Source organism: Aythya marila (genome assembly GCF_965140915.1).
Source record: "Aythya marila genome assembly, contig: HAP1_HAP1_SCAFFOLD_344, whole genome shotgun sequence".
Lineage (NCBI taxonomy): Eukaryota > Metazoa > Chordata > Aves > Anseriformes > Anatidae > Aythya > Aythya marila.
In genome coordinates, this window is record NW_028136738.1 from 86,477 (window position 1) to 103,499 (window position 17,023).

The window sequence follows — 17,023 nt, forward strand, 5'->3', positions numbered from 1 at the left end:
GGATAGACAGAGCCCCAGAATAAAGAAGGTCTGCCTCTCCTGTCATGTGCCCTGTCCCACTGCCTGGCAAAGGGCTGAGAGCCACTGCTCTGCCATGGTGCTGCCTGGCAGGCAGCAGGCACGGCTGGGAGGGTGACCCCTTTCTGCTTGCTCATCTCTCCCTCCCCTCTCTCGGTCATGCTGCTTTTCCGTCCACCTCTCTGTATTGTTTGTTCTCTTGCACTGGAGGTCTTGCATATGTAAGTAATTTGGGACAGCAGGCTGGGGGGTCAGCAGAGGAGCAGATGCTGGCACTCAGGCAGAGAATTGTGTTCCTTACAGTGCACTCACCCAGCACAGGGCAGAGTGCCAGCTGGGGAGAGGGAAATATGCTACCCTGAGAAGGGAAGAATGGAAGTTAGTGCGCAGGAGCTCCATGAGAAACAGAGTGGATTTTGCTCAGATACCCTGTCTTGATTGTGCATTTTCCTCCATGGACAGGCAACCATGCCCTGAGGCATTTAATGTCCAACAGCACCTTCCCAACAGAGTTCCTCCTCCTGCCATTCGCAGACACACACGAGCTGCAGCTCCTGCACTTCGGGCTCTTCCTTGGCATCTACTTGGCTGCCCTCCTGGGCAACGGCCTCATCCTCACAGCCGTAGCCTGCAACCACCGCCTCCACACCCCCATGTACTTCTTCCTCCTCAACCTCGCCCTCCTCGACCTGGGCACTATTACCACCACTGTTCCCAAAGCCATGGCCAATTCCCTGTGGGACACCAGGAACATCTCCTACTCAGGATGTATTGCCCAGGTCTTTTTCTTTCTGTTCATGATTGGAGGAGAGTATTGTCTTCTCACCATCATGGCCTATGACCGCTACGTTGCCATCTGCAAACCCCTGCACTACGGGACAATAATGAACAGCAGAACTTGTGTCAACATGGCAGCAGCTGCCTGGGGCAGTGGCTTTCTCAATGGCATGGTGCACACTGCCAGTATGTTTTCCCTCCCCCTCTGCCAAGGCAATGCCCTGGACCAATTCTTCTGTGAAATTCCCCAGATCCTCAAGCTCTCCTGCTCAGATGTCTACCTCAGGGAAGTTGGACTTGTTCTGATTAGTCTCTCTTTAGCTTCAGGGTGTTTTATTTTTATTCTTTTCTCCTACGTGCAGATCATCAGATCAGTGCTGAGGATACCATCCAAGCAGGGACAGCACAAAGCTTTTTCCACGTGCTTCCCTCACCTGGCTGTAGTCTCCATCTTTTCCAGCACTGCCTTATTTGCCTACCTGAAGCCCCCTTCCATCTCCTCCCCATCCCTGAACCTGGGTGTGACAGTGCTGTACTCAGTGGTGCCTCCAGCAGTGAACCCCATCATCTACAGCATGAGGAACCAGGAGCTCAAGGATGCACTGAAGAAGCTGAGTCAATCAGTAGTCCTTCAGCAGCAGTAAGCTGCACATGTCTCTTCACAAGGGATTTCCGATTCATCTCAGGAAACTGCTGGTCTTTGTGCTTTTTTTCTGTGATAATCTTTTTCTGTGATAATTATCTGCCTTCACTCCACTTCTGCAGAGTGGCCTAAACCCACTCTTTTTGACCCAGAGGCCCTTGTATCTGTATCTATTGTTAAGGTATAGCTGGCTACCCCTGTCAGGTCTCTTTAATAAAAGGGTGTTTCCTCAGTGCTGGTGCCTGGTCGTTGGGTTATTCTTCCAATGTTGTGGTCAGGAACAGGATGAAGAAATTGTTTTATTATCAGGTGGAGGTCATTGCTCTATGAAGTTGCTATCCATGGCTCTATGTCCAGGTGGAGGCCAGTGAGGAGTAGTGTCCTTCAAGGCCTGTCTTGGGACCAGCACTGTTTAAAATTTTTATCAGAAGACGTAGACAGTGGGATCAAGTGCACCCTCAGCAACTTTGCCAATGACACCAAGCTGAGTGGTGCTGTTGATACAACAAAAGGAAGGGATGATATCTGTTTGGACCTGAGCAAGTTTGAGAAGTGGGCCCATGTGAATCTAAAGAGGTTCAACAAGTCCAAGTGCAAGGCGCTGCACCTGGGCCAGGGCAGTCCCAGACATGAGGACAGACTGGGAGAAGAACTCCTTGAGAGCAGCCCTGCTGAGAAGGACTTGTGGGTTCTGTTGGACAAAAAGTTTGACATGAGGCAGCAGTGCATACTTGCAGCCCAGAAGCCAACTGCACCCCAGGCTCCATCAACAGAGGAGTGTCCAGCAGGATGAGGGAGGTGATTGTGTCCCTCTGCTCTGCCCTTGTGAGGCCTCATTTGGAGTGTAGGGTCCCCAACACGAAAAGAAAGTTGATCTGTTAGAGTGGGTCCAGAGGAGGTTCACATAGCTGATTAGAAGACTGGAGCACATCTCCAGTGAAGAAAGGCTGAGAGAGCTGGGGCTGTTCAGCCTGAAGAAAAGAAGGGTCCTGGGAGACCGCAATGCAGCTTTTCAGTGCTTAAAAGAGTCTTATTGTGGTGGTTTTACCGTGCTGGGCAGCTAAACCCCACAACCGCTCTCTCACTCCCCCTCCTTTAGATGAGGAGGGGGAGAAGTAAAGCAAAGAACAACTCACGGGTTGAGATAAGGATAATTTAATTAAAGGGAAATAATTATAATAATTAAATAAAGACTACCATGAACTAAACAATTTAAATAAGGGGAAATAAAAAGGGAAAGGGAAAAAGGGAGGGGGAAAGGGAGAAAAAAAAAAAAAAAGGAGGAAAACAAACAAATAAAACAAATGAAGGCTATGTGGAAGTGCAGAGGAAAGAAATTACTCTCTACTTCCCACAAATGAGCAATGATTGACCACGTCCTTGAAGCAAGACCTCAACGCACGCAGCCGGTGTTCGAGAGGAGGACCGACGTTTCCCAACGAGAGCCCACCCCTCCCCTCTTCTTCCTGTTTCCACCTTTTATTGCTGAGTGTGACATCACATGGTATGGAATATCCCTTTGACTGGTTTAGGTCAGCTGCCCTAGTGATGTTTCTCTCCTCACTTTTTGCCCACCCCCTCGGAGGGTTAGAGAAAGGCCCAATGCTGTGCCACTGCTGCTCAGCAGTAGACACAACACTGGTGTGATAACACTGCTGTTCCAGCTACAAGTACAGAGTACAGCACTGTATGTGCTGCTGCAGGGAAAGTTAACATTCCAGCCAGACCCAGTACAGAAGGGAGATCCTTTCTCTTTACACATTGCTCAGGGCTCTTTCCGGGACAGTATGAGATGGGGATGTGCATTGCCAAGTTCAGGACAGTGGTATGACCTCTGCCTGGTTCATGGTTGGGTGTCAGGAGGCAATGAGGCCCTGGCACTTTAGCGATAAGCTGTCTCCTCATAGGCCACAGTGACACTGACAACAGCCATAGCCATGGACACAAAGAACTTGGTCTTCTTTGGACTTTCATCCTTGCCACAGCCCTTGTTCCATTCCACCCCATGCAGTCCTTGGGACACTCACACCTGCACCTCTTTCCCTGCTGGCTGTAGACCCTCTTCCATGCGGTGTCTCACCGGATCTGAGATGAGTCTGGTAATTGAGGTTTTCTTGGTGGCCGTGCTCCTCGTAAGGCAGCTCTGTAGGAATCTGGCCTGGTTCATGGTGAGCAGACACCACTGCTCATATGGCATCCATGGTGGTGCCCAGGCCCTCCTCTTCCTCCTGGGCACTGCTCACTCAGCAGGGTCCCAGTCTGCCCTGATGTGTGGGGCTCCTCTTCCTCTGGTACAGGACTAGACTCTTCTCCTTGTAAATGTCAAGAGATTACTGTAGATTCATGCAGTTTCTCAAGGCTCCCCCACACTGACGCTCCATTCTGTCAGCTGTTACTGTCTGCAGGCAGACGGTTCAACCTTTGTGTGATTGTGCTATCTCTGAAAAGACAGCAGCATCAGGAGTTGCAGGCAAGTTTGGATAATACAGGAGTAACCAGCTGAATGGAATTGCAGCACAGAATCAAAGAAGGGTAGGGAATTGCAGGCTGCCAGGTTCCACCTTTTCTGTGGTTCCTTGTCCTGTGTGCTGTCATTTTGTCCAGAGCTGTGTCCTAAATGTTATGATACTGTTCAGGGTCAAAATTAGAAGTGGCAATGCCCAGAAGGAGCTCAATTACTGACCTATTACTGTCAAAGACAATCAAAACTGTTTATAGAAATACTTTAAAGGAAGATTAAGGAAAATCTTCATCCTTTATTGTAGGTGGGGTAAACATAGTGACAAGAGATGAGGCAAAGGCTAAGGTACTTAATGCCTTCTTTCCCTCAGTCTTTAGCAGCAGCACCAGTTGTTCTCCTGATACTCAGCCCCCAGAACTGGTGGACTGGGACATGGAGAGGACAAGAGGGGGACGCTTTTCCCCACTTGTTAACTCTCCCTTTCTCCTTCATTTCCCCCTTCTCTTCCAGGATACTGCCAATAGCTCTGCAAAGCTTTGAATATCCTTGGGATGGTCAAAACAGCATGTTCGTATTGTTATGTCTCATGAATATGTTTCAGCTTTTGTTTAACGTCAGACAATTATTTAAGAATGCCATCCAGAGATCTGTCCAGAGGCAGGAGAGTTTGGAGTGGCAGGGATTGAGGGAGGATATGGGCAGGTACCTGTAGCAGTGAACACCTCCAATGCTTTGGAAATTCACCCCTGAACAAATGCAGAATCCAAAAAATCTAGAGAAACCCTTGAAAAAGTGGTGTGATTACGACGGCCATTCCAAAGAGACACAAATCAACATGCTGGGAGTTAACCTCTGCTTACGGAGACTCAATCAATGCCACTCCAACCCCTGTGTTATGCCCTGCAACCACTCCAACACATTCCAAAGGTCCTGCAGCCACTCCAACTACTGTGACAGTTGATTTGGGTTCATGAAGATTGATGAACAACTGGTGATCATTACTACCACAATAATGCACCTGAGACATTATTGCACTAACCGAGACTCCCTCATTCCATCCATAATGTAAGTCATCAACCGGAGAGCCAAGGAGTGATCAGCAAGACTCACTAACACTTTAATAGTCCCATATGGCCAGGGTGAAAGTATAATGGTAAGTCGAGACTAATGGTAGACTACTGTGGCCTGAATGCCGTCTCTCCACCACTGGGTGCTGCCATGCTGGACATGCCAGAACTGCAATACGAACTGGAGTCAAAGGCAGCTAAGTGGTATGCCACAATGGATATCACGAATGCATTTTTTATCTAGCCCTTTGACAACAGGGTGAAGGCCACAGTTTGCTTTCACTTCAGGGGTGTCCAATACACCTAGAATTGACTGTCCCAGGGGTGGATACACAGCCCTGCCATTTGCCATGGACTGATCCAGACTGTTCTGGAACAGGGGGAAGCTTCTGAATACCTGCAGTCCATTGATGGCATCACTGAGTGGGGTAACACAGCACAAGTATTTCAGAAAGAAAATAGTTCAAATCCTTTTGAAAGATGATTTTGTTGTAAACAAAGGTAAGGTCAAGAGGCCTGCAGAGCAGATCCTGCTGCAGGCTGGCCAGGGTCAGGAGACAGCTGCCTGGGGATAGGCTGGGTATTAGTCAATGAGTGTTGAGCAAGTGCCTTGAGAATCACTTGGTTTGTACATTCTGTAATAGTAATAAAAATATTTATTATTATTGATCATAAAATATATAATTATCATCATTATTATTATTATTTTCTCTTTCTTTTCTGTCTTATTAAACTGTCTTTATCTCAACACACAAGCTTTTCGCAGCATCACATTTAGGTTGGAAAAGACCTCCAAGATCACCTAGTCCAACCTCTGACCTAACACTAACAAGTCCTCCACTAAGCCATATCACTAAGTTCAACATCAAAATGTCTTTTAAAGACCTCCACGGATGGTGACTCCACCACCTCCCTGGGCAGCACATTCCAATGCCTATCAGCCCTTTCAGTAAAACAGTTTTTCCTAATATCTAACCTAAACCTCATCTGGTGCAATTTTTACTCATTCCCCCTCATCCTATCACCAGGCGTGTGGGAGAACAGACCAACTCCCACCTCTCTACAGCCTCCTTTAAGGTATCTATAGACAGATATAAGGTCACCCCTGAACCTCCTCCAGGCTAAACAACCACAGCTCCCTCAGCCATTCCTCATAAGACTTGTTCTTCAGACCCCTCACCAGCTTCATCACCCTTCTCTGGACTCGCTCAAGAACCTCGATGTCCTTCTTGTAGCGAGGGGTCCAAAACTGAACACAGTACTGAAGGTGTGGCCTCACCAGAGCCACTTCCCTAGTGCTGCTGGCCACACTGTTTCTGATACAAGCCAGGATGCTGTTGGCCTTCCTGGCCACCTGAGCACACTGCTGGCTCATATTCAGCCGACTATCAACCAATACTCCCAGGTCCTTCTCCGCCTGGCAGCTTTCCAACCACTCATCTCCCAGCCTGTAGCTCTGCTTGGGGTTGTTGTGCCCCAGGTGCAGGACCCGGCACTTGGCCTTGTTGAACTTCATGCAGCTGGCCTCAGCCCATCGGTGCAGCCTATCCAGATCCTCTTGTAGAGCCTTCCCACCCTCAAGCAGATCAACACATGCATCTAACCTGGCGTCATCTGCAAACTTACTGAGGGCACACTCTATCCCCTCATCCAGGTCATTGATAAAAATGGCCCTAGTACTCAGCCCTGGGGGACTCCACTAGTGACCGGCCTCCAACTGGATTTAACTCCATTCACCATGACTCTTTGGGCTTGGCTACCCAGAAAATTTTTAACCCAATGAAGCATATGGCAGTCCAAGCCATGAGCAGCCAGTTTCTTGAGGAGAATGTTGTAGGAAATGGTGTCAAAAGATTTACTGAAGTCAAGGTAGACCACAGCCACAGCCTTTCCCTCACCCTCTAAGCACATCACTTTGTCATAGAAGGAGATCAGGTTCATCAAGCAAGACCTGCCTTTCATAAATCCATGCTGACTGGCCCTAATCGCCTGGTTGCTCTGTAAGTACCATGTGATGACACTTAAGATAATGTAGTCCCTGATCCTCCCTGGCACTGAACTCAAACTAACAGGCCTATAGTTTCCCCAGTCTACCCTCCAGCCCTTCTTGTAGATGGGCATCACGTTTGCTAGCCACCAGTCATCTGGGACTTCCCTGGATAGCCAGGGCTGCTGATAAATTATTGAGAGTGGCTTAGTCAGCTCTTCTGCCAGTTGGATATTAGGTTGGATATTAGGAAAAAGTTCTTTACTGAAAGGGTTGTTAGGCATTGGAATGGGCTGACTGGGGAAGTAGTGGAGTCGACATCCCTGGAGGTGTTTAAAAAACGTTTCAATTTAGAGCTTAGTGATATGGTTTAGTGGAGGACTTGTTAGTGTTAGGTCAGAGGTTGGACTTGGTGATCTTGGAGGTCTCTTCCAACCTAGATGCTTCTGTGATTCTGTGAATCCCAACTCCTGTGGGCTTGTGTGAGGCATGGGAGACAGCTGAGCCCCCTCCTAGCTTCTGGACTGCAAAGAATGAGATGCCTTGCTTGATTCAGCTGAAACTCTTCCCTCAGGAGGGGGAATGGAGATCCCTCCCTGTCCTTGGATGGGTGTCCTGCCTAAAACCAGGGCACAGAAAGGTGATTCCTGGACCTCATACTTTTCCTGTATGAGGAATGACAGTGCTGGAAAAGTTTCTTTAAGTTATAGAGGGAAGGAGCATCAGGGATTGCTTCAGTCTGTTTCAAAGTCGATTCCCCTTGAGGCCCAGGGACATGTCAAGAGCTCCCTGTGCTGCTGAGCTGGGCTGGGCTCCTGGGCCCAAGGGGAGCTCCTGGCAAGTGGGAAGTACTGCAGAGAGACAGCTCTGCCCAGGAGAAGCTCTTCTGCACAGCGCAGCAGGGCTGGGGGCACTGCATGAAGGGTACAAGGGTGACTGAGAGAAGGGAGGGACATGTTAAAGGCAGTGTGTGTGTGGGGGGAGGATGCTGAGAGCTGACTGTGGAAGAAATCTTCAGAGCCCTGAACAGGGTAAGTCTCTGGCTTCAGGGCAACGCAGCTGTTGTTCCTGTTGCCATCTCCAAATTTGCTGGCAAATCTCACAGCCTATGGGAGCTTTCAGGAGGACTATCAGAGTTTCTTTGGATAGGAGAAGAATGACAAGCTCCAGAGCAGGGTATTACTTTTCAAAGCTGTCACAGGGATAGGGGATGATGGTTTCTTCTTTTGGGGACAGCTGCAGGCTGCACAGCTGGGGTGCAGGCAGGGGTGTCCAGGGCTGTGGTGCAGAGCAGGGTTCCAGCTGTGCCCCAAAGGCTGTGTGCCCGGGCAGGGCCTCTGCCGCCTGCCAGGCTCAGCACTCAGCCTTCCCAGGGAACTGCCCAGGACACTGCGGGGAGAACCTGTCACTTTAAGGAGCCCCCCAAGCAAGGCAGAGCAGGGTCCTGCTGGTGCCCAGAGGCTGCTTGCTGGGGCAGGCTGCTCACAGTTCCATAGCACCCTTAGGGGCATCTTTGGGGAACATTCTTGACAGGGAAAATGAAAATCTGCAGTATCTGAATGGAAGGCAATCTCTGGGTTTTCTGGTCTCGCTTTCCTACTTTGAAGGGCAACCAGAGGGATGATAATGGAGTTGTCAGGTTTGTGTCAGAGACTGAAGCTCCGTCTCTGAGATCCGTCTCTGGTACACTTTACTAGATACTGTAAAGCAGTATGGATTCCTCCTGAAAACACATAAATATGCCTCATCACCAAGGCATGCTTGGACAGAAAAAATACAGAGCTCACAGGGAAGAGGCAGTGAGACTTTTTGAGGAGGTTTCAGTGGTACATGGTGAAAGTTTTCTTCAGAGAAGTCTCTCTAATATGTCTCTCTTTTCCTCCAAAGGACAGGCAACCAGGCCCTGAGGAAGCAAATGTCCAACAGCAGCTTCCCCACAGAATTCCTCCTCCTGGCATTCGCAGACACACGCGAGTTACAGCTCCTGCACTTCGGGCTCTTCCTGGGCATCTACCTGGCTGCCCTCCTGGGCAACGGCCTCATCCTCACAGCCATAGCCTGTGACCACCACCTCCACACCCCCATGTACTTCTTCCTCCTCAAACTTGCCCTCATCGACCTGGGCACTATTACCACCACTGTTCCCAAAGCCATGGCCAACTCCCTGTGGGACACCAGGACCATTTCCTATACAGGCTGTGCCACCCAGGTCTTTTTACTGTCTTTATCACAGCGGAATTTTACCTACTCACTATCATGGCCTATGACCGCTATGTTGCCATCTGCAAACCCCTACACTACAGGACAATAATGGACAGCAGTACTTGTGTCATCACTGCAGCAGCTGCCTGGGGCATTACTTTTGTCTATGCTGTGTTGCACACTGCCAATACCTTTTCCCTCCCCCCTCTGCCAAGGCAATGCCCTGGACCAGTTCTTCTGTGAGATTCCCCAGATCCTCAAGCTCTCCTGCTCACATGCCTACCTCAGAGAAGCTGGGCTTCTTATGCTTAGTGTATTAATAGCATTTGGGTGTTTTGTTTTCCTTGTGCTGTCCTACGTGCAGATCTTCAGGGCTGTGCTGAGGATGTGCGCAGAGCAGGGCCAGCACAAAGCCTTTTCCACATGCCTCCCTCACCTTGCCGTGGTCTCCCTATTCATCAGCACTGCCTTTTTTGCCTACTTGAAGCCCCCTTTCACATCTTCCTCCTGTCTTAATCTTCTGCTGGCAGTTCTGTACTCGGTGGTGCCTCCAGCAGTGAATCCCCTCATCTACAGCATGAGGAACAAGGAGGTGAAAGAAGCAGTATGGAAAGTGATGACTGGATGCTTTTCAGAAGCAATATACTACCTATCTTCTGCAGATCACTCATAACATAACACATTACTGGCCCAGATGTTATTTTTTCTCTCTTTATTGATTTATTTATATATTATTTTTTCTTTTTTTTTTTTTCTTTACATTCCTTGTGATAAAGTTATTAACAAAGAAATATGATTGTTCGTCACCTTCCATTTCAGTATCTACTTGTTTCATGTGACTCAGAGACTTGGTGTAAAGAAGGATCCAGGCTCTCTGAATCTTTTAATAAGAGGAACGTCCCTACAGTGACTTGTTCTCCTGATATCCTTCTTTTGAGACCACTGTGGAGCTGCAGGGACACTTGGTTGTGTGCAGACATTGAGGGAGAAAGGGTCCTGGCAGAGCAGCAATGCCTGGGAGGCAGACAGCTTGGCCTTTCCCGAGCTGTTCTCCTTCACATCCCTTCTAAACCCTTGTGTTGCTGTGAGGACTGATAGCTCTTGTCGCTTGCTCACCATGCTGATGTGTTGCAGCCCGGTGTCTACAGGCAGGGACAGGCCAGGGGCACTTCTCTAGAACAGCTGGCTCCATACCAGCATCTCCAGCATAAAAGGGGATCTTCTCAGGGCAGTGCCTGAAGGCTCAGCTGTTCTCCCAAAGGTGCAGTCATGGATATTACTAAGGAATAGACTTGTGCGATTCTCCTTTCTTTGTTTCTCTGTGGGCACGTGAGGGTGAGATCAGAGTCCCAGGATGAGCATTAAGGTAGTGATGGATGATTCTGCTCTTGCTTGTTGGTTTCCAGCACCCATAGAGATTGCTGGGCTGGGAAGAGGACAGGGAGATGTGGAGAGCTGGGGAGGGGATAGGCTGGGCTGGCCTCTGGGCAGAGACAGAGAGGACCAGCAGAACAGGGGACAGCCTGGCAGATGCTGCCCCAGGGCACTGGTCCCAGAGCAGTTCCTTGCAACCACCTTTCCCAGCTCTAGGTTCTAGCCACAGAGTAGAGCGAGACAACCACTTCCCTTGAGCGTCTGGCAATGTTTTTCTTGATGCACCCAAGGATACAGTTGGCCCTCCTGGCAGCCAAAGGACACTGCTGGCTCTTGGTCAAATTGCTGTTGATCAAAATCCCCAGATCCCTTTCTGTGGGGCTGTTTTCCAGCATCTTGTCCCCAGGTTGGTACATATAACCAGAGTTGCCCCTTCCCATGTGCAGAATCTGACACTTGCTCTTCTTAAACTTCATGTGGTTGATGATTGTCCAGCTCTCTAAATTGTCCAGATCTCTCTGCAAGGCCTCACCATCCTCAATAGAGTCAACAGCTCCACTCAGTTTGGTGTCATCCCTGAACATGCTCAAAAACCTTCAAGTCCTTCATCCAAATCATTTACGAAAAAAATGAAGAGGACTGGTTCTAAAATGAAGTCCTGTGGAACCCCACTAGTGACTGGCCACCAGCCTGATATAACCTCATTTACAAGAACCTTCTGGGCCTGACCCATTGGCCAGTTGTTCACCCATCTTATTACACTTTTCTCTAACTGTATTCTGGTCATTTTGTCCAGAAGGTTACTGTGAGAGACAGTATTGAAATTTGTACTGAAATCCAGGAAGATTACATTGACTGGATTTGTTTAGTCAATTAGCTTGGTGACCTTGTGGAAAGGGAAATTAGGTTTATTAGTTATGACCTTCCCCTAGTGAATCCATATTGGCTCTGACCAATGACTTCATTGTCCTTTATGTGTTTTTCAATAGCTCCCAGAACAATCTTCTCCACAATTTTACCAGGCACTGAAGTGAGAACCTGAGGGATTGTTCAGGGCATCCCCTGCACCCGGTGCTTCTGGGTGGGCTGGGAAGAGGCCTCCTGAGCACAACAGCTCCTTGTAGCTCTGTGGATGCTGGCTGTGAGGTCATTTGTGTCCCAACACCTGGCTGGCCAACAGCAGGGAGGCAGAGCCTCTGAGGTCATAAAGGCCGTCAGAAAGCTGCCTCCAACAGGGTGACACATTTGGGGAAGTCAGGGGAAAGCTAGGGGAATAAAGTTGGGAGATTCTGGTCAGAGAAGAGGGTCTTGGCTAAGAGAAAGGAAAGATTTGGAAGAGGTGAGAGGGGTTCAGGTAAGGCTGATGCTCCTAAAGCACTCTGGGAAAACATTCATGTTAGGCCATGTACATATTCCTAATCAGCAAATGTTGCTCTAACCAGACAAAGTTGAAAAGCCCCTATCCATTATGTTTTAAAAGTTGTGATGGTCTAGTGAATTTCCCACTGATTGGGAAACAGAGATTAGGATGTCATGTGGGACTATGTCACGGACCTTAAAAAGTCCAAGTAGGTGATATTGGTCAGTCTTCCCTTGTCCAGTGATTCAGTCATTCCTTCATAGAAGGCAAACAGATTGGTCAGGCATGCTTTCCCAATGTTGAAACCATGCTAGCTGTCCCAGATCGCCTCCTTGTCCTGCATGTGCCTTAACATTGCCTCCAGGAGGAGGCAAAAAGAAACAAACAAACAAAATGAGCTTCCCAAGGGATCACTTAACAAATCTCACATCCCATACGCTGTGGGACTTTCCCTTTCCTAACAGAGAACTTGTGAAACCAGACAAAAGAGCTTTATTTATTTCTCCCCCTCTCTTTTTCTTCTTGATGATGTGGAATTAAACCTCTTGAATGTCCTTCCTGATATTGATACCTAAAGTACACCAAGGAATTCATTCACTACTTGCAATTGGCAGGCAGATTTTCAGCCATTTCCAAGAAAGCAGCATCCATCACATGTAATGACTTCTCAGGAAAACAAACACCATTACTCTGAACATGCCCCCTCCTCCTTCTTTCCCCACTGCTCTAATTGATGTGCATGACATCCTATGGCACAGAATATCCCTGTGGTCAGTTCAGGTCAGCTGTCCTCACTGGGTCCTCTCCCAATTCCATGTGCACCCTCAGCCTCCTCCCTGGCAGGGCAGCATGTGACAGGTTCCCCTTGAAATCTCTCACGGGGAAAGGGTGGATCACACTGGAAACCAAGATTAGTGTGGCAAGGAATCTGAGTTTGACCACAAGTCAACCACTTTCTCTTACAGATAGAGTGACTGGAGAAAAAGGTGCTGGAGTAGCTTTTCCCCACCTGAGCTATGGTTCAGAATTACCTCCTGTCACATCAGCCCTCCATTAAGCAACAGTTAAAACAGGTGAGTGCAAACAGGCACTCCCTGATCATGTCTCGGACCCTGCATCCCAGGCTCTGGGGAGTACCAGAAATGTACATTCTGGGAGGTACCAGAAGAGCAGTCATAATGGAAAATTCCAAAATTGCCTTATCAGAACCATGGCCAGGATGAAAAATACTAGTGAACAATCAGTTGTGATACTATTGTAATGCTACAATACTAATGAACAGCAGTGGTGATGGCCCATGCTCCCGCAGGAGGGGGCAGTTTGTGACTTTTGCACATGGAAGGCTACTCCATTTTAGTGCAGCTCTCCACTCCATGGACCCCAGAGTATCAGACTGCTTTGAGGCTTCATTCTGTGGGCCCAGCTGAGCCATAGGTCCTTGGAAAAGACAGCATAAGACACCCCTTTGCCGACTGCCCCCTGGCATGCAGCGGCCAAGATGGCATCAGGCTCATCTTCTTGGCCACTCCCCACTGTCCCCATTGCACCAACACCCTCTGAATTGCTCCAGAACCTGTGAGGAAGTGGTGGCAAGGCCTCCTTCTTCCTGGTGGTGTCTTTGGCTCTTCTTTGGCAAGAGACACTGGAGAGCAGCCCCATGCAAAGACACCTGGGGCTTTTGTTCCACCACAAGTTGAACCAGAGTCAATTGTTCTGAACCCTGCCATCAGAGTGGTTCCAAAGAATGTATCAACATGTAATATAATAGAATATATCAAAGAATACCATATACTAATATGGTGATAGGCTGATAGGCACATATATGTGTATATATATATATATATATATATATATACATCTATAAATATCTGTTGTTGTTTTTTATGATGTTCTCTGCCCTTGTTCTCTGGACACCCTAGCAGATGCTGCCCCAAGGGCGGTGGTCCCAGAGAAGCCCTTCACACCCACCATTCCCAACACTGGGCAGTGCGGTTGACATGCAGGAGGAAAGGGATATTATCTGGAGGGATCGTGACAGGCTTGAGAGATAGGCCTGTGCAAGCCTCATGAAGTTCAACAAGGGCAAGTGCAAGGTCCTGCACCTGGCTCAGGGCAATCCCAAACATTAGTGCTGAGTAGGCGATGAGCGGATTGAGAGCAGCGCTATGGAGAAGGGCTTGGGAGTACTAGTAGATGAAAAGCTTGACATGAGCCAGCAACATGCACTTACAGCCCGGAAAGCCAACCATATCCTGGACTGCATCAAAAGCAGCGTAACCAGCAGGTTGAAGGATGTGAATCTCTCCCTCTACTCTGCTCTCAAAAGACCCCACCTGGAGTACTGCATCCATCTGTGTGGCCCAGGCACAACACACTCATTAGACTTAGGACCTAGGACTTCAACTTGGTCCAGAGGACATCCACAGAAATGATCAGAGGGCTGGAACAATGCTCCCATGAAGAGAGGCTGAGAGAGTTGGGCTTGTCTGGCCTAGAGTAGAGAGTCATAGGATCACAGAGTCAGAAACGTTGGAAAAGACCTCCAAATCATCTGGTCCAACTGTCTCCCTACCACCAATATTACCCACTAAACCATGTCCCTAAGTACCGCATCCAAAATTTTCTAACAGCCTCCCCCCCCCCCCCTCCCTCTGGGATAGTGACTCTACCACCTCCCTGGGCAATCAGTTCCAATGCCTAACCAGTCTGTCTGAGAAGAAATTTCTCCTAATTTCCATCTTGAACCTCTCCTGGAGCAACTTGAGGCCATTCCCTATTGTCCTATTGCAAGCTATCTGCAAGAAGAGACTGACCCCCAGCTCCCCACACCTGACTTTCAGGTAGTGGTTGAGAGCAGTAAGGTCTCCCCTGAGCCTCCTCTTCTCCAGACTAAACAACGCCACTTCACTCAACTGCTCCTCATAGCATTTGTGTTCCAGTCCCTTCACCAGCTTTGTAGTCCAAAGTTCTGCAGGAAACCATAGTCCGGTTTTTGAATAAGAGGGCTTACAATAAACATGGAGAGAGACTGTTTCCAGCTCCAACTAATTTGTGATTCAGTCATTCTGGAATGTCTTACAGAGTTTCTGAGAACTTTTCTGTAGTATCCTTGCACCAACTGTGTTTCAGGTTCCCATTGGGAAGAATCTCATTTTGAGAATTACCTCACTCACCAAGCACCCTTGATGAGCAGAAATTACAAACACCAACCTTCAGAGGCCTCAAAACACAGGACTGTCACACACTCTAACTCCATAGTCCATCCCCTTTTTCCTTGAGTCAGAATGAAGCTCTGGAGGTGTCCACTACCATCATCTTCTCTGACCAGTGGTAGCTCTATAGGTAGATCAGGTTAGTCAGTGCTTTCTGCAGCTGGGTACTGAAAATCTCTGGGCCCATGACCCAGTGCTGATCCACTGTCTTGGTGTCTGTTCCCCCAGTATAGCTACTGATGGCAGCAGAAGAATGGAGCTGGTCAGATTTCAAAGATCAGCTCCCCCTGGGCACAGTGGAATGGCTGTCCCCTGTGGTAGTGTGGCCATGGGGGTCAACAAGACCCATGGTTGGTGATAACATTGGACTGAGACCATGAGGAATGTAAAGTGTTTAGAAGGAACAAAGAAGTGTCATTCAGGAGACACCTTGCTGTCTCAGACTGCTTGTTCTCCAGCTGTTAAGACATGGAAGTTGCTGGGTGTTTGCTGTTGCCAGGCAAAGTTGTTGGCCGATGAATAGTGGAAAAGTACTGCTGTAGAGCAAATGGTATAAGAAGGGAGTCTTGTCCTCAATAAGAGAGTTCAATTCATGTTATCAATAGGAGAGCTGAAGTTATGTCATCAATAAAGGAGTAGCAGTTACTGGTCCTTAAAGAACCCTGGTGTCCATGTGGTCATTATGCCAAAGTCCCCATGCTCCCCATAAGTACATACCCACGCTGACAGTGCTGCTGTGCAGAGCAAATGGGCTATGGTGCTGTGGGGTGAATCTGCGTGGCTGTGCTAGTCAGGGTGGGAAGCAGACAGCCAGGATCACTGGGCTGGACCAGGGAGAGGTACTTCACAAAGGGGGAAATGAATCAGTCCCCAGCTCCCCTTCCCTCTGCCTGCTGGGTGCCACTCTTTTCTCTGAGACTGCAGTCACAGAATTCCTGTGAATACCTGGCTTTAGTTCTTTCCCTGTGGCTGAGCACACAGTGGGAGACCTCTCACATTCATGGGGGCTGCAGTCACTGCCCACGCCAGGCTCTGCTGTCCCTGGAGGTGTCCTGGGCTCTGCAGGCAGTTCCAGATTCCCCTCCTGAAGGACATCACCTATGGGTCACATGTGGAAACGGCCCTGGCTATGTAATACAGTGACCATTCCCTGTCTCTGCTGTGAGCAGACACCCATGTGTGAATCTTAAATCTAGCCCTAGGTCTCTGTCAGGTCACAATGTGACAATGATAATTCCCTCCTGAACAGAAGCAAGAGCAGACCCTTCTGGGGAGCAATGCTTTGGGCCTTTTCTCGGCACTTGTTAGGGAAGGAAAGCCCAGTCTTCAGAAAGTGCACTGGGGTAATTCCATTTTCTTAGAGATGCTATGAGAGAGTCTTCACTGACTCACTTACAGTGTTAAATGCACATATGGGCCTCCATATGGGACAGAACTGGTTCATTCATTTATAGAAGTGGGGGGAATAAAAATATTTATGTAGAATGCAAAGGGCAAAAACAGACATAATGACAAAAAAGAAAAAAAGTATATAATAGTAATTAGAATGACCAAAACAGAAGCCTGGACAGGGATGTATAGAGATTCATCAATGGAGAGTGAAGGGATCTTTATGAGTACCATAAAACCTCCCCAAAACGAGTTTACTAACTGCATTCTTGAGATCCTTATTCCTCATGCTGTAGATGAGGGGGTTCACTACTGGAGGCATCACCGAGTACAGAACTGCCAGCAAATGATCAAGGAAAGGGGAAGAGATGGAGGAGGGCTTCAGGTAGGCAAATGTGGCAGTACTAAGAAACAGGCAGACAACAGCCAGGTGAGGAAGGCACGTGGAAAAAGCTTTGTGCCGGCCATGCTGTGAGGGGATCCTCAGCACAGCCCTGAAGATCTGCACATAGGACAGCACAAGGAAAAGAAAA

General features: G+C 48.5%; 1 protein-coding gene and 1 pseudogene across 2 annotated transcripts; both read left to right on the plus strand.

Annotated features, from left to right (window-relative positions):
- Window positions 1-503: 503 nt before the first annotated feature.
- LOC309891480 (olfactory receptor 14C36-like) lies at window positions 504-1,439 on the plus strand (the record flags this gene model as incomplete). Its single annotated transcript, XM_082785839.1, has 1 exon — window positions 504-1,439. The coding sequence occupies one exon, from the start codon at window positions 504-506 to the stop codon at window positions 1,437-1,439; it is 936 nt and encodes a 311-aa protein (XP_082641965.1).
- Window positions 1,440-8,868: 7,429 nt separating this feature from the next.
- LOC309891481 (olfactory receptor 14A16-like) lies at window positions 8,869-9,828 on the plus strand (annotated as a pseudogene). The gene has a single exon. The product of its transcript is annotated as an olfactory receptor 14A16-like (transcript).
- The last annotated feature ends 7,195 nt before the right edge of the window (window positions 9,829-17,023 follow it).